The sequence below is a fragment of the Megachile rotundata genome, chromosome 15 (assembly GCF_050947335.1).
Source record: "Megachile rotundata isolate GNS110a chromosome 15, iyMegRotu1, whole genome shotgun sequence".
NCBI classification, from domain to species: Eukaryota; Metazoa; Arthropoda; class Insecta; order Hymenoptera; family Megachilidae; genus Megachile; species Megachile rotundata.
Window position 1 is genome coordinate 13,804,503 of NC_134997.1, and position 22,759 is coordinate 13,827,261.

The following is a 22,759-nucleotide window of genomic DNA, read 5'->3' on the forward strand; positions in this document are numbered from 1 at the left end:
AACTAAGGAGCAAACAGAAATCACCATTGTTTGTCCCATTGGCCTTCATTGTCCTGTGATCATCCGGCTCATTCCATTGCACCGATCACCCACTGTGGTAGGAATCAGCACGCAGCGAAAACAGTTAATGTTAGCCAGCACACTGCACGCAACCGACAGAGCTCATGAAAGCTTTGCGTCTCTATCCCTCCGTAAACAGCGATTAAAGTATTGCTTGAGAGTCACTTTAAGGTTATGTGCCGGTATCCTAACCTATAACGTAGTTGGAACGCGATTCGCGAGTCCCACCGCCGCGAGGGCACTTAGAACGCACGATGCACGATTCACGAAACTGTCGGAGAATCCGAATTCGCAGTTTGTCGATAAAGGGTCTCGTGGAAGACCATGAAACCGTTTGATAACAATAAGCACCTGTACGGTCGCGTTGCCGGCATTTTCACGGTGATATTTGACCTGTTTCAAGACGTTCCGCCAGTTTTCCAGTCGAGATCCAGGCGCGCACCCACTGTTAGGCGCGTGCACAGGTCCGACATCACGCTAATCTTGATTCATTTTGCCGTCACATTGCAAAAAATTCCCGATCGTCCAAACACAAATGACCCGGTGCAAGAGAGAGAGAAGAGGCAAGCGCGAATAAACACCACCAGAGTCAACAGACGACCCTTGCCAGGGACGTAACGCGCAGGTGGCGCCACGGGACTCTTCTTCGCGTATTTACCGAATAATTTTTGTTACGCGCATTGAACTCGCGTCGAACGAACGATAAAAATCACAGGAATCACGAGGCAAATTTATCCCTTATTGCCAGGAAAATGTTTTCGTGTTCGATTTGGTCGGTTCAGCGATCTGACTCGATCGTAAACATTCGACCGTTCAAAGGTGTCGACACCGACGCTTCGAAACGTCAAGTTTCAGCTGTCAAGACAGGTTGGCGCGTGCAAAAGTGCAAGAAAGCCCGTGAGGAGAGCGTGAAAATAGAAAAAAAAAGTCACTAACCTCCGACACTTTCACTCGCGATTTGTCACTCACACGTGCACGGTGCACCGCACGCAACGACGCGACTCGTGGAAGTACGCGTACGCACGTGCGCCAGGGGCGTAGCTAGTCGAGCACACGCACCTCGAATAGTAAACCGGACGAATTGCTCCCTCACGGACCACGTGTTCGCCCTTGCTCCCCGTTCTTCGTAGGTTACCCGCGCCCGGGTGTCAACTGGATTTCTTCCTCGGTCGTAGCCAGTAATTGTTATTCCACGGGTGAAAACCGAACGACGCTGCCATTTTTAGCAAACTAGCTGCATGAGCCGATGCGGCACCGACTGCCTGACACCCCGCCCAAACACACCGAAAGCACACCCCATCAAGGCACACGCGTAACAGCTTCGTAGTCGTTTTTTTCCAGCGTCGTTTAATCCCTCGGCTGCTTCTCTCGATGTTCTAAGGAATCAAGCTCGACCGTTCGACGCGCGCGTCACGGGAGCACGCAGCTGGTGTTTTTTCACGCTTTTTAGTCAAAACACCGGAGCAAGTAATCCGTTCGTATCGATTCCAAGCGGAGCACCAGCTTTCGCGTAATTACTCGACTGATATTCCTCACGCGTGCAGCCGCAAACTTTGCAACGGACTTTTTTCCCCGAAACGTCAGGACGAGCCCTCGGCGGTCTACGCCAATGCGTCTACGCGTTTCTTCGGCTCTCCCTGACTCTCGTGCGTTGTCGTTCACCGGCGATGGACCGCGCGCGATTAATTCGAATCGCCGAGCGAGAAAGAGAGAGACAGAGAGGAGTTATCGCTCTCGGACTGGCCGTAATTTCCGATCGATTAATCAAGAGGAAACTTTGGCAACGCGGTGTCGCCTGTTGCATGCGAGCAACGCTGTGTGTACACGACGTGCGGCAACGTAATAGCGTCGATTTGTAAACAACGCGAGACGCTGTCTCGTCCACGAAGAGCGGTGCATCGCTGGTCGAACTAGACGCGAAAATAATCGGCGCAACGACGGGTCCAGCACGCGTCACCGCCACTCGTTCGTTATTTTCCGCACCGCTTTCCTTTGATTCTCGATCGAAAGCTTTCACCCCCTACGCGACGACCGACGCTCGAAAAACACACCGGTGTGCTCCTTCGAATCTCTCCGCCACGCACGGCAAAGAGAGTTGCCACTTTCTATGCAGCACGGTCAAGAAAGCGTGGAAAGCACGAAGAACACGCGTCACCAGGCGAGAATATGTCGAAGGAGCGATCAGGTACGAGAGGCAATTACTGAAAACACACGCGTCACTCGCTGCCCATTCATGGACGACTCACGACACAGCGGCGTGCTTTACCTAACCGAGCAAGGCTAAAAGGAGCCGTGTGTCCACGGCCGAGACGATCGTTTCGCGAGAACTAAGCTACGATTCACGGTCGAGACGTTGCTGAAACATGCAAGAACGACGCGAACAAGGCAGCTGTTCCACGTGGAGCGTCGCCCACGGATGCGTACGGCCCTGCGCCGAGAGCTAAACCCTCGACCGCAACGGGACTGCGCCTCGCCACAGTTACTCTTTTCTGTCACCGCCGCCGCCGCCACCGCCGCCACCACCGCACTCGCCACTCTTGCACCAGGAACAAAAAAAAAATGTTTCGTGGCTCGCGTTAGACCAACGATCAAACGGTCCTGATCTCCTTAACGATACGGCAGATCCTGACCGTGACGTACGATCGCCGTCGATCAAACGGCGAAAAGAGGCGCGAACGAGGATGTTTTTCGCGGGTGCAATGGCGCATTGGCCGCCACATTTTTTTCTCGCTCCTCGTCGTTTCAAAGTCCCTCCCGTCGCGGGAGACTCAACACTCGCCAGTTGACAGTGTCACCCTAAAAATCAATAAGGGGTTCACCCTCGACCCTGCCCACCCTCTTCCTCCTCCTGCACCTTTCTCCACCTCCGCCGCCTCCTCCTCCTCCTCCTCCTCCTCTTCCTCTTACGCCTCTTACTCTCTACGTTTATCCCAGGAACGTATAGCAGGGGGTCGATGGGTCGACGAGGTTATGCTGGTCAGACGACCAGTCATTCTATTAGGCTGCGATGCGACGCCAGGAGGCTTGCTAACCTTCGGGCGCCGCGCGAACACGGATTTCCTCTAATGTGTCGCTTCGATTTTCATACATTTTTCTTTTTCTCTTTCCTATTTTATCAATCGACCTAATTTCTTTCGCTTTTATTTCACTCGTTCGACTGTTTGACTTTCAATGTTCTCGTCTTTAAAGGGATGGATTTCGGTCTCGCGATAAAAAGATAACTGTCCTAACTCTGAAAGGTTTTATCTTGACTCTGTTAATGGACTCCACGGTAAAGCCCTTGCTTCGCGGATCCATTTATGTATATTTTTTCGCGATCGAAGCGAATTCATTTTTCCGTTCGTTTATACGTCCGTGTTTCAGTAGCTATCGCGTTATGCTTCCTTGTTTCTCGGCGAGTGGTTCGAATAGAAAGGCGGCATCAACGGGAAACTATGCCGACCTACCTCACCATCATGCGCGAACTACCAGAAAACGGAGGAGGATCGGTCCAGGGGGCCGGAAGTTACGCGTACCGGAGCACTTTCTAAAATTTTACGAGGCTAGATCGTTGTTCTAGCCGTTGACTACCATTATCGGCACCTGACACGAATTCATCGAGCAAATTGTGGCCTCGAATCGCGAAACTAGCTCGATCAGTGGCGAAAGCATGGTTAAGAAGATTCTTCGGTAGCTGCTACCTTTCTCTGCTTCTCTCGATCTTAACAACGAACACGAATTACCCACGGTGTCTGGCTAATATATGGAATATGTCACGGATAAATAAAAACCAGACGGGAAGTGGTAAAATACGAACGAATCGGTAAATTGTTTATTTCTAGGCAAACGAGGGAAGAGTCCAATAATGTCGCGGATAAAACGGCACGATAATCATTTGCCTTATTTAGTCAAAATTAGCTGGTAGATAAACTTGAATAAAAATGTACCTGAAAGAAGGACGTTGCTCAGTTCCATCCTCCGTGTCGCCTATCGTAGTCCATCGTCTTCTCGGTTGTTCTTTCGACGCCAATTTGTTAAAGAAGAGAATAAAAGGAACGAAAATGTATCACAAGCTTCCACGACAGACCTTTAACCCGACGCGGAATCGCAAAGTGAATTTTCGGCTGATAAACGAGCGAAGGTCGTGGCTACCAGTCGAGGAGAAAGCCTCGAGCGTAAAGGCACGCTTCGCTCGCTGTCACGCGAGCAAGCCTGGCACACTGTAACGTCAGTACGCACGGCATCTCGATGTCTATCTGTTCGGTGAAGGCACGATTCGATAACCCGCGATTCGGGGTCAGTATGGCCGTCTTTTATATCCCGGAGACGGTGAAAAGTCGCCTTCAGTGACAGCTGATGCGTCGTAGTCGCTCGAGCGAGGGACGCGTCGGTCCGGCCAAGAAGAAAGAAAAAAAAGAACAGCTTGCGTCCGTGCTTCAGCTAACGAGGCCAGCTTTTCACGCGAAAGCTCAATGAGCGATACGCGTGTAATTAGAGCCGTGAATGGCCACGAGAGAGTGTGACAAATTACGTATCGACGGAGGTGTCCTTTTTCCTCTCTGTTTGTTTCGCGTCGAATGCGACGCCTTTGAAGGTAAACAGTGTGGATGCGTACGTCGTTACTCGACGAAACACCGTAAAAGCGATGTCTGAAGTTTCTGGATTCGTTACCGTGGACGTAAATAAGCGGTACACTAGACGTATGATGCAAGTTTTCAAAGTTTTCTATGCAAATTGCGAGCGTTACAGCGGCGAGATTCCCTCATGACTGACGGACAAACTTCTTTCGCTACTTTTGACAATTTTACGGCCCTTTTCCATCGACCTTTCATCATTCTGATTACCATCGGTATCTTCGGCTTTCGTTTCACACGATATATCTATGATGGTTTCTTCATTTGTCATCAGAGGTGTCATGCGAACTTGCTCACAAGTTCTTTGTTACGATCAGAACGCGAGCTATCTCGGTGACACCTTACGCGATCATCTTGAAGCTTCGTGCGTAAAAAGCGTGAAAAAGTCATTCGGCACGCGATGTCGGATTTTTTCCGCGTCACGGTAACTTCTTTCCCCGCAAACCCATACGGAAATATCCGTTGCAAACGCGTGGCGAGCCGCGAGGTGAATGACAGTTGCGGACAGTTCGTACACAAGCATGTTCCACTGACCCTGGCTAAAACGATCCGAACGAACGAACTGAAACACCACCACGACCCTTGGCTGCACGTGTTCTCTCTCTCTCTCGCTCCCTCGTCCTCTCTTCCCTGTTTCTCTGTTTCCCCTCAGAAGTGGACTTTCTGCACTTTTGCTCGACGCTATTCCCAACCCAGAACTGTCCGAAGGAAGCCGCACCGCTGTTCACCAAGATATTAGGATAAGTTTCATTCATACAAACTTTGGAACAAATCTCGACCTTCGGAAACCGCAAACGGGTGATGTCTACGAGTAACGTGCAAACACGAGCAAATACAATCGACCTACTCAAGAAAGAACGATCTTCTATCGTCTATACGAACTGTACATTATAATGTACAGTTGTGATTATGGTTAAATTTCAGATAAATTAGCGATATCTGTTTGGAACTATTCGTGTTCCATACTATCCAAGCAGTTAAGATTGTTCCAAGTTTCTTCTGGATTACCCCTCTCTATACTTGCACGTTGTCAAAAACTGGTAGGCCATTACAAAAGGTGTTTAAGACTGTCAGTCGACGTGCTAAACTAGTACCGAGTCAAAGCGATGAATAAATTACCTATCAAGTTTTAGCGACAATGTCCTAGCGGAAGGGTTAAGCGTGTGTGAAATTCTCGATTGTTTTCCCTTTCAATTTGAATGCACGCAAAATATTTGTTTCAGTGAAACGATAAGCAGTGTCAGAGTATAATCAGAGACAAAACGAGGCTGTAACTGGGACAACGTAAAATGCAAAGTGTGGCAACATCTCGTGAACGGTTCGCAGCTGTTCCTAAGTGGAGTCGGAAGCTTGGGAGTTCACGGCACTCAGAAACAAGTTGGATCTGCGGAAAGGCACGAAGGGAAGGCCAGAAGAGCAAGTTCGTGGTTGGCTGGAGCGGGGTGGCACGAGAAGGTGGATGGGAACGAGGCACGGAAGGGAGAGGTCGCGTACGAAAGAGAAGGGAGAATAGGTCGATACGGTAAACTATTGTCTGCTGGGTGAAGTGTTCACGAGAACTGGGCGGAAGACAGCCTCGGGTTGGTTACGTGTATTCTCTAGTTCCCATGAAACGCAAAGATATGACGTGCTCGTCACCGCAACGATATTCAAGCGCATCCGAGAAACCTCGACGCCACCATCCACGCTCGCGTAACCTTTTGCTCTTTTCTCGATCGATACGTCCGTCAGCGTCGTTACCGATCGAGCACGCATCGAAAATAATCCTACATTCTCGATCGTCTCAACTTTCTGTTTCCTTCAACATTTCGTTTTACTTCCTTAATTATTCTCACTATACTATGCTCACCCGGCAAGTGTTAAAAAATTTGTAACTTATCCTCAGAGTAAAAAAGGCGCGAACAATTATAATTTATTATAAACTTTTAACTGCTAAATTAAGCTTCTATCCACTTTCATTAATTGTAAAATAGCATGTAAGTGTATTGTAACTAAAATGTTAAATAAAATAAAATAGAAAAATTATTAAATCTTTTTAAATTTGCGTAAACGAAATGGCGGGCTCAGCAGCGCCCTCTGTGACAGCACTATTCGGCGGGAGTATCAAGGCAGAGGCGATGTTAGACGTCGTGCGAAATTTGTCAGGAAATTGACAAAAGTCGTAGAACTGTGAGTTTCCGTGAAGCTTGAGCGCGAATTTTCGAGAATTTCGCTCGTGAACGTGGATATTTGTGTCGACACGCTGCGTACACAGAGGCGGTTTAGCATGCGGCGATGCGAGACAATCCTACATCGAAGTGTGTTTGCCGATTGTCATCGGGGGATGGAGAAGTAAACACAATTCCACCCTACTACCTTGTTTCGCTCTCTACGCGTGCAATTCGTACTTCTCTTCGTTCCTCCAGGTACGTTTCGTAACAAATTTGCTTTCGAATTCGAGACTAACCTTCATGCCGACGACCGATAATTACAATTCATATTTTACCTCGTGTAAAAAACATTTGCTCGTCGCATTTTCTGCGAACCCATGAGATAGTTGACCTTCGTACACTGGAGCAATTATGATCCAGACCTATAAAACGTACAATGCTTCGATGGTATTAAACTTTTTTTTTCTGACTGAAGTTAGTCGAAGTTTCTGTGAGAAAAGGTTTATACCTTCAAAAGTTATATTTAGAGGAATAAAGTGCAACATTTTATGTTATATCGAGTTCAGGAAGTTAAATATTTAATGAAGTCTAACCAGCTACCGATCAAGTTCGTTTGTGTGGAATTTATCGCGACCATGGAAGAAAATTATACCGAGAGAATATCGGTAAGAAAAACAGAGTGAAAATGATTTTGCCAAGCAAAACGTTCCTCGTCTGCCATTATCGAACTGGTTAAACAGGTTATCAGTTTATAGCCACCGTAAAGAGATTTTAAATTTCGCGGCACTGGCTCGTGCATTCCGCGCCATCATTCGGTTCTTTTTTTCCCTTCTCTTTTCGCGTCGTTTTGCCGAGTTCGTAGTACCCAGTACGACGTATATAAACCGTAGGAATTCTTACTTGTTTCTGAAAGTATATTTTTAACACTTAATTGTTTTAATCCGTTTCAGATGCTAACAAATGATCGCGATAAATAGTCTTTTTTTAAAATTTACTTACCTGAAACGTAATCAATTTTACAGCCACGAACGTTTAAATATTTATTGGTTGTTCGAGATCATAGAAAAGGAAGTTACATTTTATCTCGTATACCGAATCGGAAACACGCCTGCCCCGAGTTGTGAACAATAAAGAAATCGTTCATAGTAGATGTTTTATTTCCAATGTTAGGAACTGAAATGCCCATATAATAAAAAATATTTGTATCGTAATAATAATCATTATTATTATTATCATTATTATCATTAAATCGGGAAACGAAGGTTACGCTAAAAAGTCATTTCTATACGTACAAAAAATGAAGAGAAACTCGCAAGAAGATCAAAAGAAAAATAGAACGAACATAAACTTTTCTTTCTTTCGTCGAATATTAACCATTCTCTAATTAATTTTTTCCCTTCCCATTCACGCATCCACGCACGCACATTCTTTCACACGCATTTCGTTCAAATATACTTCGCTCCTTTTTCGACGTCAAAACAAACAATTCACGGTAACAAAACAAAAAAAATCTTCCGTATTGGAATTTTGCACTTGCGATAGTTGCTTTCTTTTCTTTTTTCTTTTTTTTTTGTTTCATTTCTCATTGAAACTTTTCTACTACACATTGTTAAAGTCTCTTCTAGTCGATAAAGGGCTCGTTTAAAAGCACATACAAACGACCATCGTTATCGTTCGATTTTCAAAGTCACTATCTAAGCAGTTTTATGGCACGTATTCTCGCACAAGCCCTTCACTTCGTTTGCTTCCACCCTTTTTCTCTTTTACTTTGCCGCGGTTCGAAAAGAAACTCTTCCCTTTCCCGCGATTTTCTCGTATCGAATCGCGACATACACGCATACGTTTTAAAATCAGAAGTCTTTTTTCACTTCTCTTACGATTCATCAGACTTGGACGTGAAGATTTGTATCTTAAGATCGTAGTTCTTATCGTTCACGGTCTCCGTTCCCGATCATTTTATTTTCGTTATCAAAAATAAGAAAAAGGAAAGCTTCGTTAGAAATACTTTGCAACGTAGCACCATACGATTGAGAGAATATTTGGAGAAATAAAAAAATGGTAGATTTTCTGTTTCTTTTTTTATGATCGAATTAACAGGTCGAATGCTGCAACAAGATCGTCGCTGATATAATCGAAGATGTAACAAGAAAATTAAACGAGATTGTAAGACGTACATGGATCGAGTTAATATTAGTCGAGCATAATTTTACGACTCCTAATGAAACGATGAATAGCGGTAATTAAGTGTAGCTTTCGCTGCGGCATTCGACGCGTTAACAAATTTTTGTATCGGGCGAGGACCTTTTTCGAAAAACCGCGATCGTAAGTTAGCAAACAACGCTATGCTTCTCACACACGTTCCTTTCCCTTCTTTCGCTTCTACTTCTTTCGTAAAAGAATCGTCAAACATGAACAACTTATTTTTTGAAAGACATCGATATTAGAAATCTGATTTCGCTAAGAACGATCCCGACGAAGGATCTCCTCTCCTCTTTCACGCTCTTGTACACGTCTTAGGGTTACGAATGCTTGAAACGTTATCTGACATTTTATTTTTGTGATTTTCCTGTTATCAGAGTATCCTAAAACGAACAAATTCTATCAATATGTCTACGCTTAACATCGATACACCCATCGGTGCTTCTTTTCTCACGCCACTTTTAGTTTTTTATTTCATACCAGAATCATTGGAAAGCCAACGATGTTCGATCGCTTTTTACCATCTTCGTTTACCAACGAAACAGTCGATCGAATAAAAACTACCTAACAAAAATTGCATAGATTCTGTACAGAGTGTTTCATTTATCATGACCATTTATGTACCTCGAGTACATACCTTCTCTATCTAAAACCGAGAATATATCTACAATAAATACGAGCAAATAATACAAATATCCACAATGTTTCCCACGTTCTACCAATTCGAATGACTTTCAAGTAACCTTCATATCTCTTAAAATCGCAATTAATAATATTTTCAATACAAAGTGATCATAATAAATAAAATACCCTTCGTGCAGCTAATTAAAGAGAAAAGCTTTTGGTTACCGATTGTAGGCAATCTGGATCGTTAACAAACGGAATCTGCCTTCCTTCGAATTTCTCTAATTATTGAAAAAGTTTTACATATTTGAGAACAGCAAAATGTTTGGACACAAACGACCCAGTCTGTCTACGAATATACAAGTTTAGAAAATATCTTGTACTAAGAAACAACACGGCGATACGACCATCGTTGGCCACTCAATCAAGACAGCCTGTACACATTTCGCTAAATCTTAAACGCTTTTTTATCGTAATGTTGAAAGATATAATGCAAGAGGAGTTCGTAGTAAGGGTGTGTTGAGAGTGTGTGGGGGTGGATTTATCTAGCTTATCGAATACGTTGATTATATACATTATGTACAATGTGTCTCGTTGCTATTACACCGTTTTTGTTTTTGCGTGCACTTATTTCGTTTAACAGCTGACTACTGAAGATCAGTGTGTACTTTTTTGTTGTGGTTGTTGTTGTGTGTGTACGTGTCGGTACGATGAAAATGTTTGTTTTTTTTTGTTGCTGTTACTTTTAACTAAACTTATTACAATAGAATTAGGGTTCTCGCGATTGTTACTACGTAAGAATCGTGTGATCGATATACAATAAACAATTATACCTTTTGACGATCCGTCGGCTAAAGATCTCGCATGTACACATATACATATACATATATTTTTCTTCGTTCATTTATTCTTTATGTATATATATATATTTCTTTTAGTTATCACATCGCACGTTCGAAACGAAGGAATTCTGACCTACGACGGTGAAACGAACCGATTTCTCTCCGCGATTTTTCTAAAGTTAAATGAAAAAAAAGACACAAACATTAAATGAAAAAATGTATTCGACATCGCGGCTGTACGCGTGAGGGTCGCGAATAATAAACGTAGAAAAAAGACGTATTTTTCTTTCTTTTTCTTTACGTACGAAAAAAAAGAAGCATTCTTCCTTTTCTTTTTTCTTCTTGATTGTTATCACAGTGCTTTAGTACGTTCATCGTTTTTATTATTCCTTCGAACATCGAATATTCTCTTCAAAATGTATATAAAAAAAGAAAGAGAACGAAAGTTACAGGCGAAAAAGTCGCTCGTTCGTTTCGATTTACGACGAAGCATCGTGTATTATTGTTACGTATAAAAAATTATTACCTAATTTATTGCATAATCACGGCAGCAGCAGCACGCAACGACAATCAGTGTACTTTTCTTCTATACATAGAGTGTGAATCGAACTGAACGAAAGAAAAAGCGAATACTGAATCAAGAATCAAAATTGTTGCAATAAAGATTGACTTAGCAGTATACTATTAATCACATTCTTGCATTCGATGTTACTAAAGACGTGAATATTTTACAATCTCTAACAAAAAGAGCCACTTACAGATTTTTTTATTTTATGAAAATCAACGTGTCGCATAAATATTCTACATCGAACGTTTTATCGGATACAGCGGCTTTTGAAATTTGATATTTTTATATGCAAAATTATACCGAGTTGGCGACTACATTGAGGTAATATGGAAAAAGAACAATTCACAATCTTTGCAAGCAACAAGCAAGAAACGTAGAGCGAATGCCACGTAATACTGCAAAGTCGATGATTTTTACCCAGGAGATCGACCAATTTTCGTGGGCATGTCTCGAGACGCGATTCCACTGATCCGTCGATCTATCGTTTGAAAAGACGAGTCTACGTCGATCGATTAGCCGCGAGAATGAAAGAATTAAAGAGAATTAAAGGTCTGATGTCGATGATACATAGCAGTACGTGCCTCTATTGCAGCTACTAGGAATGTGAAAAAAAGAGAAACACTGTCGCGATAGTATAAAAAAATAACACAAGAACAAAAAAGTACTAAACTAGAAAAACAGCATAGGCGACAGCGTAGTCAGATATGCGCGTGTACACCAATCGAATTTCTGTGCGATCGAATTCGTTCGTCACGATCCCTTCTCGATTAACCCTCGTGCACCGTTCAAACTGTATTATATCACAAGAAAAACAGAGTCAAATAATATATCGTATTCGACGAATACATCTCACTAGACGCCGCGTGCTCGATTCCGGGCTTCTCAGGCCGATCGGTGAACGCGTTGATAGGCTTCCGGTAGATAAAGCGCTAAGAAATCGTTAAATATCGGATCTCCGTGTAATTCGAACGGCGCGCACGGGTTAAACCGCGTGAACTTTCGAAGGAGCATAATTCGACGCACAAGATTCGCGAAACGAAAGATCCTTAAACGATCGCGTAAATACACATAGGATCCCCTTTGTCGTTTCACCATTCTGTCTCGACGCAAGAGCGAACAAATCCTCGAGTAATCTCGATGAAAATACGATTCGTAGCGAGGAAACCCGACGGATCTTTTGTCTTTAGAAATCGTTTAATTAAACCACCGATACTTGGCTAAAACGCGGGCGGACACCCTAAACACGCATGAGATCCCACAATTGTCTATTTAGACGTCGGGGCAGCCGGCTGATGCTGTCCCGTCATCCCCAGTCTTGGTTGCGAGGAAGCAAGTAGTTCTTTGTAGTACGCGCTGAACTCTGGCGGTAGAAAGTTGGTGGCAGCAGCCGTGGGCGGAATCGGCGGCGGCGGCGGGAACAAGCCGTTGTAGAAGGCGGAATAATACATGGGATCCAGAATCGGTAGGAACTTGCCGGGTGCGTTTGGCAGTTGGGGAACGTAGGCTGGATGATTGTTTTGCGGCACACCAGGAACGAAACCCGACGGTATGCTTGGAACACTGTGTCGTCTGCCGACTTCCTGTTGCCTAGATTCTGGTTGCTGTTGCTGGTGTTGTTGCTGCTGTTGTTGTTGTTGGTTCATCAACGACTTGTCGCCTTCGCTGATTCGACGCTGTTGCTGCTGCTGTTGATGATGCTGATGTTGGTGTTGGTGTTGGTGCTGATGTTGGTGTTGGTGCTGCTGGTGCTGGTGATGCTGGTGCTGATGTTGTTCCTTGTTACCGCCCATATCCACGTTTTTTCTCCTGTCGATCGTGTTCTGGTGTTGCATGGACGCCATCCTCGGATACGAATTGGCGCAGTTCAAGTGATTCAGGTTAGGTACGTTAGGTATGACGGGATGACTCGGTTTCCTTGGCGTATACGGTGAAACTGGCTCGCTCCTCGTCGTGTACTTGCCGTTCGCGTGTTGCCTTCTTTGAACGGGCAGGACGTTGTTCCTGTGCGGACTCGGTATCCGCACGTGCGACGTCGGCCCGTTCGCGTGATTATGCTTCTGCTTGGGACCGACGATCGTGATCTCCAGGTTGTTCGAAGCCATCGTTCGACCGTCGAGCACGTTCTGGTAAGCGGGGAAGGTATTTCGTTTCGAGTAGTCCGTCGGTTTCTCTTTGATGGCGGACGAGTTCCTCATTTCCAGATTCAACGGATTAGGCCTCGGCACTACAGGTACTTTCACTATTTCTAGGCTCGGTCTCGGGAACACCGACTTGTCGTTGGACCTCTGCGTCAGGTCGAGGATCCCGGTGTGCGTTGGATCGTGATTCGCGTGCATCTGTTGCAGCTGCAACTGCAAACGCTGCAACGAAGGACGATACTTTGGAGGGATGAGAATATCTTTCGGGTCTCCGTAAACCATCTTTTCGTTGTGTGCGAATATCGACCTGGACTGCGTCACCTTGGGCGGAACAACGTCGTGGCTGAGGTGACTCGGCCACCCGAATCGGCGGGGCACCGTCGACGACCTAGGTGGCGGTACGTTCGCGTTCGCGTACAATTGCAACAACGCCGTGTTGTTCGAAGTGCCGAGGTTTATCACGCGGCTGTTCACCGCGTTGTTGTTATTCGTCGTGACGTTGTTGTTATTGTTGTTGTTATTGTTGGTGTGATGGTGATGAACGGGAGGCGGCTTACTCTGCGTTTGTAATCGTGCTTGATGATGAGAATGCTGGTGCTCTTGCGGCGACGACAACATATGACCGATGTCCGGTGTCACGGTGACGGAAATCAACTTGGGAATGGAGTTAGGCGTTACTGGAAGCGGATAAGATATTGGCGGCTTTTCCTCGGACTTCATGGTCGCTGGAGCCGGAGGATTGCTTTGGATCACGCTCGGTCGCGTGTCCAGATCAACGGCAGTGACTTCGAGACCACCCTCGCGAAGTATCTCGAGCTTGCGTTTCTTAAAACTGGGAATGATTATTTTGTCCCTACTCGTGTCGCTCTCCGTCTCGAGGTCGATCACCTCTGGCGACCTGGGAGGCACTATCGCTTTCTCGGCGAATATAGACTTCTCTCCGAACAAGGGGATGTTCTCCTTACCCTGTGCCAGCAGGGTGGTTTGTTTCGAATCTAACTTCAGCTCTTTCATATCCTTCTCCGGCGGCGGAGTCAGCGTGACGACCGTAGAGGCATTCGTCGCTACTGTGGTGACCGGTAAACCCGGCGGCGAACACGACGGTGGTACTTGTTGCGATATCAGAGGACTGTTCAGTTGCCTCTCTAGAACGCTCTGACTTCCGGTACCGTTCGTGGGTGTGGTGGAGGGTGTACTGCTCGGTGTCGAGATCGACGTGTTCGAGGAAGGTGGTGGACTTGGCAGTTGGTTGGCTTGCTGGCTAGGCGACGATGTGCTGTTGGCGATTATCGTGTTCAACGATTTTAACCGTTCCGGCTTTACTCGTACGCTTCGCAACGACGACGTCTTGCTGGTCTCCGTTTTCGGTTTCTCGCCCGGAAGGAAGGGCTGCAATAAGAAATAGATTGATTCGATCGTATTCGAATAAAACGAATTCTTAGTGACTCCTTGCGACTTACGACACTTACTGTCGATGATATAAGAGGTTGAAGAGGAGAAGTTACGGCGGTAAGGCTCGCTTCTACAGGAGGAGGCGTTTCCGGTGGATACGGATCGTTCGGTTCTTGCTTCGCATCCTCGGACTCGTCGGACGCGCTATTACTTTTCGCGCGTCTAACGTGAGTCAGCTTGACTTTTGCATCCTCGCCCCTCTGATACCTCTCGTAAGGCAACAGTAACCTGTTGACGCAAACACGAACTATATCGATCAAACTCGAGCTTATGGCATACGTATCGGCCGACTTTCGTCCAGTCGATCGAGCGCTTACCTTTCGTAATGTCGACGAGTGATTGTCGCGGCGCTGGTAGAGCCCGTGTTACCGCCGATATCGTCGTAGATGGTCTTCCATAATCGGCCCGCGCTGACCGAGTCGTAACCACCCAATAATTGGACCTTCGTGTAAAACAGGAAGAGGTCGACTGAAAAATTAACATCGTGCTCGTTACTCGAATGCCTCTGTCCAGTCGGCATAGCGATACGATATTCGTGAGAAGCATGTCAGTTTGAACTGTCAAAAGGAAACACTGCTGTATATCAGCTTCGAACAGTACCGATCGGATCGTTTGAAAATTTAATCGATCAAAGCACAGTGTTAAGAAAAGCGTGTCTACAGGTGGTCGCCAATTGGTTGTAAAAAAAACTCAGATACTGACTCTGCCTGTAGCCCAGCAGTGGCATCTTTCCGACAGGCGTACCCCGCGAGTTCATGAAATTCTGCACGTCCGTGAGGAACTTCTTCTCCTCCGCGCTCGTTTTCCTCTCGCTTCGTCGAACAGCCGACGAGGGTGGCCTACCCACGCTTTGCACCACAATGCTCGAACTCGTCGGTGGTGCGCTCTTCGAGGTAGACGCCACCGAGGCTTCGCTCTCGTTGCTCGACTCGCCCGGTGATGCGCTGCGCTTTTTACGCTTCCTCCTTGGCCGTCCCTTTAATTTTGGCGCTGAAAATAACAAACACGCTGTAACTAATCCGCTTAGAGTCGTATATCGTTGATGGGCAAATATTGGAAAGGAAATTGCTTGGCGTTTATCGAAGCTGGTAAAATTTACAACAAAGTCAAATGATTGAGCTATTTTTTTAGGAAACTGTGTTTTGCATGCGTTGATGGTTTCGATAGAGTTGGATTTTCTAAGGGTCCCAGAAGACCCGCAAATAGTTGCGTGAACAGAGTTCCACAAGTTGCCATTCTTGGAAAAACGCGCCACAGACGTAACAAATGAGCGGCGCAATTAAGGGAAGCTCGGACCGTTTAATTGGTTAACACCGATAGCCGATTTAGCCAATTACGTAAAAATAGACTGTCAACATAGGTTGGCGTGGAAAAATTTCTACAGAGCCAGGAAAATAACTCGGAACGGAAAAGGTCCTACGAGGACGACAGAACCTAGGAGTGAAATTTTCTGTCACAATCGATCCAATTCGAAATTGAAAAAATAACCAATATTATTAATAAACAATGAATTGAATTATAAATTAATAATGTAGAGACACAGTGTCGAATTCGAGAGGTAATTACATTGATCAATTAAACTGGGTCAACTGGAATACGCCAATAGCTGCAGAGTATCGATTAATTTAAATATTATATTTAAATTACAAACATTACCGTTGCATGTTTCAACGTTAATAAACGTTTATTAAGTTATAATTATCATGTGCAGTTTTTATTCTTTTAATTGTCACGCTGTTTATTCAGTTTTTTATCATTGCTTTTTTCCGATTGAAAATTTACTCGGTTAACGAGTTAAAATAATTTCTGCCCGAGCACGGGATAAAAAACGTTACAAAAGGTATAAAACGTTCGAGTTTATAGTTTGCCATTGACGGTTACGAGAGTTGTTTGTTTCAAGATCGTACAAAGAAACTAAACGATTCCCATCGGGATTAAATAACACGATAAGTCGTGTCTTACACGATTTCCGTTTCTGTTTAAAAGACTAGCATCGCGATTGCGTGATCCTCTTTAATTCTCTCGTAATTGAACGCAAAATTAGTTTCGTTATACATTTACGTCCGTTTAGAAATCATTCGTTTGTGCTTTTAATTTACGAAATAAAGTTTCGAGAAGCTTCGTACACCAACAATTCTATAAATATATTGTTACACAGAAACATCCGAATTAATAGAAAAACAAAATATCCGAGAAAAGTATCGGTGCCAGCTTTACGAAGAAATTTGATGTTTTCCTTTTTTATGACGACACACATGAAAATTGCATTTCCCAGAATTTCGTACGCGTAGTCAAATTTCATCGACGAACAAAATATCTTCTGTCGAATCAAATATTTCATCGAATGTAATTCCAACAAAATCTGTGCATCACCGGGAGATAAAAATACACATCATTGGATTTACATGACATCGTGCGCAATTCAAGTAGCACATAACTGTTTATGGTTATGTCTCGTATACGCGTCGTGTTCCATAGAACTCACCTATTTCAAAGTACACCACTTTATTCTGTTTGATCTTCATTCGTATTGCCATCATGTATAACCAAAAGGTCGTGTCGTAAACGATTATTCACTGTCACAGTTCGATGTTTAGATTACGGTGTCAACGATTTATTGTCGTGCACAAAATCAAACGGATCGAGACGCAGAAAGCAGATAGAAATTTCAAGACAGAGGACACGCGTTCCTTTGCGATCACGATCGTATTCTGATACTGTTAAAAACCGTTCCGCCGGCAAAGTACCGCGTCACACGTGTCTCCGTGTTCGAAAAAGCACGATCGCCTAAAATCATAACCTTCTTCGCTACATTGTATTCTTCCGCGCACTCTACTGTTATTTACCCTAGAATTAAATTGCGATAGCGCATCAATGCAATATGAAGGTGTATAGAAAACAAACGAAGCAAAGGAATAAAACACGAACTAAAGTGGAATAAATAAAAAAGGACTCGATCGATAAACAGATTTCTTTTTTTAAATCGAACTATGAATAATTCCGAAGTAGGTGCATCGAGGAGTTCCTCGAGGATATCTCGGTAAAATATCGTTGTTCGATACACCGTTAAAAATCGGAGACGGCAACCGTGCCTTACCAACGCAAGATGCGTTAAGTTCGGTTGGTAACGCAACAACCTACCTAGATGATTGCAGAGTAGCTCGTGAGTTTCTAGGTCCGGATAGTCGAAGGTGTCTCTGCAGAAGAGTACTCTGGTACCCGGTGTGGCGGTGAATCCACCCAGGGCGGCCGCTATGGACGAGCAAAGCCAGGACGGTTCGGCACCTTCGAGTCTTCGCAGAAGGGCTCGATATCGACAATACCTGGGGTACGAGAGCACCACCACTTTCGTTTGGGCGCCGTACTCCATCTTCCTCGTATTGTGGTTGCTCTCGAACTCCTTCTGTTGCTTCTCGATATCCGAGAAATCGATGCCAGGATCTGTGAGCACCTGGGGCTGAGGTATCTCGTACCTCAACGGGCTGTTCTCCGGGGACGACGTGGGTGTCGGTGGGTAAGACACCTCCCGACCCCATGACCATTCCAAGCTTGGTGACAACCACGTGACGAGATCGTGAACACGGACCACCACCTTCTCGGATATCGTCAGCACCTCGTCCTGCAAACAAAACGTGTTTTCTATTAATGTCTAGCTACGATTATTCCACCGATCCTTGAAAGTTTCGACAGTCACTCTGGGGATTCTCGACGCTTTCGGACCGTTCAATTATTTATGCAATCAGTCGTTTAGAAGTATCACGTTTTTGCTAGAGAATATTTGATGCTCTCGCGAACGCTATAAACGTGTGTATCTTCTCCTCGCATGATCGTGTAGGTACATAGATCTTGGAAACTGGGACAAAAAGTTTTTTACGCGCGTTTCATCGTATAACTTCGATATGCAGGGTTGTTTTCTTTATGGAAAAACTTTTGGGACACGTTAAAACAGTATGCTTGTACCAGACGGAATTACTGGTTGAATCAAAGTTCTCTAAATGGAACGCAAAGAACCGACGATAATTGAGTTTACCCATTTTGATAGAGTTCGAAAGTTTTCGTTGTTCTACGGGGTAGGAACCTATTTTACCGGCCCGACTAATCTTGAAACGTTGTTTTACCGACAGGTGGAGACACGCTCGACTCCCACGGCTATCTCGACTCCTAATAATCCCACCTACTCCACCTACATAGATCTGGTGGGGGAGCCAGCTAAAACACCTATGTATTCGTTATGTATACACATATAATCCAGCGAACGTAACTCGTGGTTTATGTTGTCCTCGAGTGCATCATTATCTACTCTGCTTCGACGATAATTTAATTGTCCGCTGGATGCTAGCGGCTACGTCATTTTCACCAAGTTTGACTCAACTCTTGGACCACCGTTGATTCGTGCGATTTAATTCCTCTGTAGTATTCAACGCTGGCTTCGGCGATGGTTGAATAATTTAGAGGGCAGGAATTATTCGAACAGGGGAGGAATTACAACGGCTATAAACAACTCCGTACACCTGGCTGAAAAACTGATAGACGCAATTTGCCCTGTGTGTAATTCCGAAGGAATTGAGTAATAGCGGTAATGACTCGCGAACCAACCGTCGAATCGTAGAAAATTTATTGCGCGACCGTTCGACGCGAGGACAAGTCGACTTGGCATAAATCAGCTAAGAAAAGTAAACGCTAAATAAATTCTCGCGCTCCTCGAACTTGGGCGATTCGCGAGATCGTAGGATTAACATCCGGTGTCGAATGTTTAGGAACTGCACGAAAGAAATCGGAGAAAGTTGATACTGTTCGAGCAGCAACGACTAACCAAATAATCATATTTGCCCGTACAACGGCAACTTTGCCGTTACATTTAATTAACGTCGCAAACTTGCCGGTGTAGTTGAACCGCAATTAGGTTACATAACTGCAAGATTCGTTAGCGTAGAATCGAATCGCGCGGAAAAGAATTGAGATTCAACGAGCAATTGTGAGGATGCACTTGAACCCGATGACTCCGCGGGCAAATCCATTTACCACCGGCGAGAAGAGCCTCGAGCCAAGCGAAACGACCAGGTTTTAACCCCCATAGCGCTGGAACTGCCAGCTGACTTGGCTAAGAGAAGTTGAACAGAGAATCACCGATGGAATTAACGATGTCGCTTTTGGCAAAGCGAACAATGCACATGTTTCTTCGATCCTTCTGTCGTAGCCGTCTTTTATGTAAGTGAAACGAAACGGTTATTAACTCTTTCTCGGTTTCCTCTTCTTATCCTATTCGCTTCTCGTAAGTTAGTAACGTTGGAAATTTCTACATCTAGGAGAGGAGGTTAAAAGAATGTTAGGAATGGAAATCTGGATCCACAAGTTCTTGTCTTCGACACGGGTCAATCGTAAACCCATTGCCATTCCGATCGCGATTCCCAAAACTTTCAGCGTAATCCACGTACAATTTGTTCTTGCTACCCTTTTCGAGAACACGTCGCTCCCATCGCTACTTTCAGCACTTGGCCGTGGATTCTCTCCCTTTCTGGCTCTCTCGGTCACGTACGTTGCTGCTCGTTTCCTCTCATTGTTAGTCTCACAGAAGATCTTGCTTCTCTCTTAGTTGTTACGGCATCCGTCCTACTTCCCCGTCTTCGTCCAGCTTCCGGTACTCGTGCTCGCTCTGTTCCGAGCTCTCCATCCCCCTGAATCACGGCTCTGAAAACAAACCCTTCGTCTTAATCGCGGGGACACGCGAAAAACGATGGAGCAGAATAGTAACCGAGAGAGGTATCGTGCTACAAAGAAGAATCTTCTGACGCGTATGCTTCTTTTTCTCTTTTAACCTCCCTGTTCTTCTTCTGCCTCGTCTTCGTTTCTCTCCTGTTGTCCTGTTCGCCTTTTCGCGTATTTATCCTGAGAGGGTCGCTGGATCTTGTATCGACTCCTCCGATAGAGCATTCTCGCTCGACCCGATCGCTCCTCGTACACGGTTTTTAATTAAATCTCTGCCACTTGTCGGCGTTACCTTCGACGTGGCAGCGTCCTTTATCCGTTTGTTATCGGGCACGAAATCGCGTCTGATTATTCGTGTATTACATTCGGTGTCGTTGTTTCGAGGGAAGGTTCCAGTAAACTGCGAAAACTTTGTAATCGCGTTAAAGCCGGTAGTGAAACTGATGGCGGCAGTTTCAGCTCGCAACTCGATTCTATTTAAATATTTAAATGCAGTTTTAAAGTTGTCCGCGAAGTTTCTCCAAATTGGTAATCTCTTACTTTTCAATCGTCCGGGACGACGTGCTTAACCGAGATCCAATTAAAAGAGCGTAAATTTTGGATGATCGACGAGCATCGGCCGTGTTGTAGCCACTTTTGCATCATCGAGTCTCTGGCTGGTTGATCGCCAGCAATTGGAACGATTCGATTAATTGTTCTCGTATTAAGCCAGACGTTTGTTTTCCGTTGAACTGTTAACCAGCCAACGGGTCGGTGATTCGCACCGGGAAACGGTTTACAGCCTCTTCTTGTATGCATAAGTAAATTTCGCTTGTCCACGGTCCATTTAAATTTTTAATGAAACCAACGCGGAAAGGCAGTCGAAGTTACGTTTTATTAATGGCTCAATGGATATTTCAATAAATCTCGGCGTGGAACGTTCAAACGCGCATATTTCAAACAGCCCCTGAAACCCTCCCTTCGGCCCTATAACCCCCCTCGGCAAAGTATGCACTTGGCAAAATTCAATTTAACAGAGCCATGAACCTACTGTTTGAGGCGCAAACTTTTGTCAAAGAAAGCTGCCGAGGAAATTAGATCCGTGGATTTACAGTTTCCTGAAATATTCAGGGAAACGACTATTCGTAAGTTTTCCTCCCATAATCCCCTTATTGTATCGTAACGTTTATACACGGTATAGACAATCGCAGTTATTTTCCGCCGTTCGAGAGTTTGCTCGCGCGCCAAACGAAATCTCGGGACGATAAAAGATAACCGGTCAAACGAAGAACGAAACGATCGCGTCGGAAGCAGGGTGGCTGCGAGCTCGTTTTGCACCCTCCGCCCGAAAATTTGCTCGACTTCCGTCGTCTGTGCATCCAGAAGATGAGACAAACTCACTCTATACACCCGTGCATTCCCCTTGACTGCACATATCCGAGATGTGTATCTAGAAGAGGGAGAGTCAGGGAGAGAGCTAGGGTGTGTTAGAGGTAGAGACAAAGCGATAGAGGGATTAAAGGGTCACTAGGGGGAAAGAGACAGAATGGTCGAGTGGATGGAAAGGGGAAACGTAGAGGGAAACCGGTGCACATGTGTAAGGGTAACAATGCGCCAGAAGGTAGCGCAATGTTGGCACGGACACAGAGCCAGATCTAACCCCAAACTCACGACATGGACAGTATGCACGGAATCACGTGGAAATGTATTCCGACGTTGCTATGGGGATTCATTGGCACCCTAAATACACCGATAACCTATCAATTCACCGACACCGAACGACCCTACGAAGTATAACGGACGATAATGTCTCCTGATAAATAGAATGTCATAATGGACACGGATTTCTTTTTTCACCGGTAATTCCTTTGCTAATGATCGCAGGACGATTACGCCTAACCTGTTTATCGTGGATCACAGTTATTACGCTGGTTTGATTAAGATTTTATCGAGACCGCGTTACTCGTTCGTTGTGTGTACACTGTACGCGTTCGCCGGCGGGACGGAACCGATCAGTTCGAGCGATCGCGTTCGCTTTGACGCGCGCGTTTCGTCGCTGGCGAATTCTAGCGAAACGATACGACGAAAAAAATGATACGGACGTTTGTCGAGAGAAGAAAATTGTTCTCGTTTCGCGTCTCCGAAGAGGCTATTAAAGAGTGGCGTGGATAGATTAAGTCGAAATCGTGGGTGGGTTACTTAACCAATATCAAGGGACGGGATGAAAAGGGTTCACGGTTAACTGCTAAACCAGCGAAAAGATAGGGTAAGACGACTCACGGAATGTTTTATGGCAGAAGTCCAAATGATGTTTGTGGCTCAGGAGAGAACACTAAGAATTGTTAATGAACTTCAGGCCGGGTATATCGGTGGGAGTAATTTGAAGTTTGCGCGACTTCTCCTCTCTCTCTTCCCTACCTTCTTGAAA

The 22,759-nt window shown here is 45.1% G+C and overlaps 2 protein-coding genes and 1 long non-coding RNA gene across 14 annotated transcripts in view; 1 reads left to right on the top strand and 2 right to left on the bottom strand.

Annotated features, from left to right (window-relative positions):
- The window catches only part of Chi (LIM domain-binding protein 2 Chi), a 95,165-nt gene extending 91,063 nt beyond the window's left edge, over nucleotides 1-4,102 (bottom strand). For 2 of the 3 annotated variants that reach the window (XM_076540083.1, XM_076540081.1), the window contains exon 1: nucleotides 3,987-4,102. In XM_076540083.1, coding sequence (XP_076396198.1) covers nucleotides 3,987-4,014 — 28 coding nt within the window. In that variant the 5' untranslated portion in view covers nucleotides 4,015-4,102. Of the gene's footprint in view, nucleotides 1-24; nucleotides 2,385-3,986 lie in introns of those variants that run through there. The other variant, XM_076540082.1, reaches the window with a different exon arrangement.
- LOC143265833 (uncharacterized) overlaps nucleotides 1-6,697 on the top strand; it is a 47,495-nt gene extending 40,798 nt beyond the window's left edge. The window contains exons 1-3 of one of the 6 annotated variants that reach the window (XR_013040582.1): nucleotides 4,357-4,633; nucleotides 5,598-5,713; nucleotides 5,897-6,697. This is a non-coding gene — a long non-coding RNA (uncharacterized LOC143265833). Of the gene's footprint in view, nucleotides 1-4,281; nucleotides 4,747-5,597; nucleotides 5,714-5,896 lie in introns of those variants that run through there. The other 5 variants (XR_013040583.1, XR_013040585.1, XR_013040586.1 and 2 more) reach the window with 5 other exon arrangements.
- A 1,153-nt stretch (nucleotides 6,698-7,850) lies between these two features.
- Nucleotides 7,851-22,759, bottom strand: part of LOC100880603 (uncharacterized) — a 106,350-nt gene continuing 91,441 nt past the window's right edge. For 2 of the 5 annotated variants that reach the window (XM_076540061.1, XM_076540065.1), the window contains 5 exons: nucleotides 17,788-18,265; nucleotides 15,349-15,636; nucleotides 14,964-15,114; nucleotides 14,655-14,874; nucleotides 7,851-14,583 (listed from right to left, as the gene is read on the bottom strand). In XM_076540061.1, coding sequence (XP_076396176.1) covers nucleotides 12,322-14,583; nucleotides 14,655-14,874; nucleotides 14,964-15,114; nucleotides 15,349-15,636; nucleotides 17,788-18,265 — 3,399 coding nt within the window. In that variant the 3' untranslated portion in view covers nucleotides 7,851-12,321. Of the gene's footprint in view, nucleotides 14,584-14,654; nucleotides 14,875-14,963; nucleotides 15,115-15,348; nucleotides 15,637-17,131; nucleotides 17,701-17,787; nucleotides 18,266-22,759 lie in introns of those variants that run through there. The other 3 variants (XM_076540063.1, XM_076540062.1, XM_076540066.1) reach the window with 3 other exon arrangements.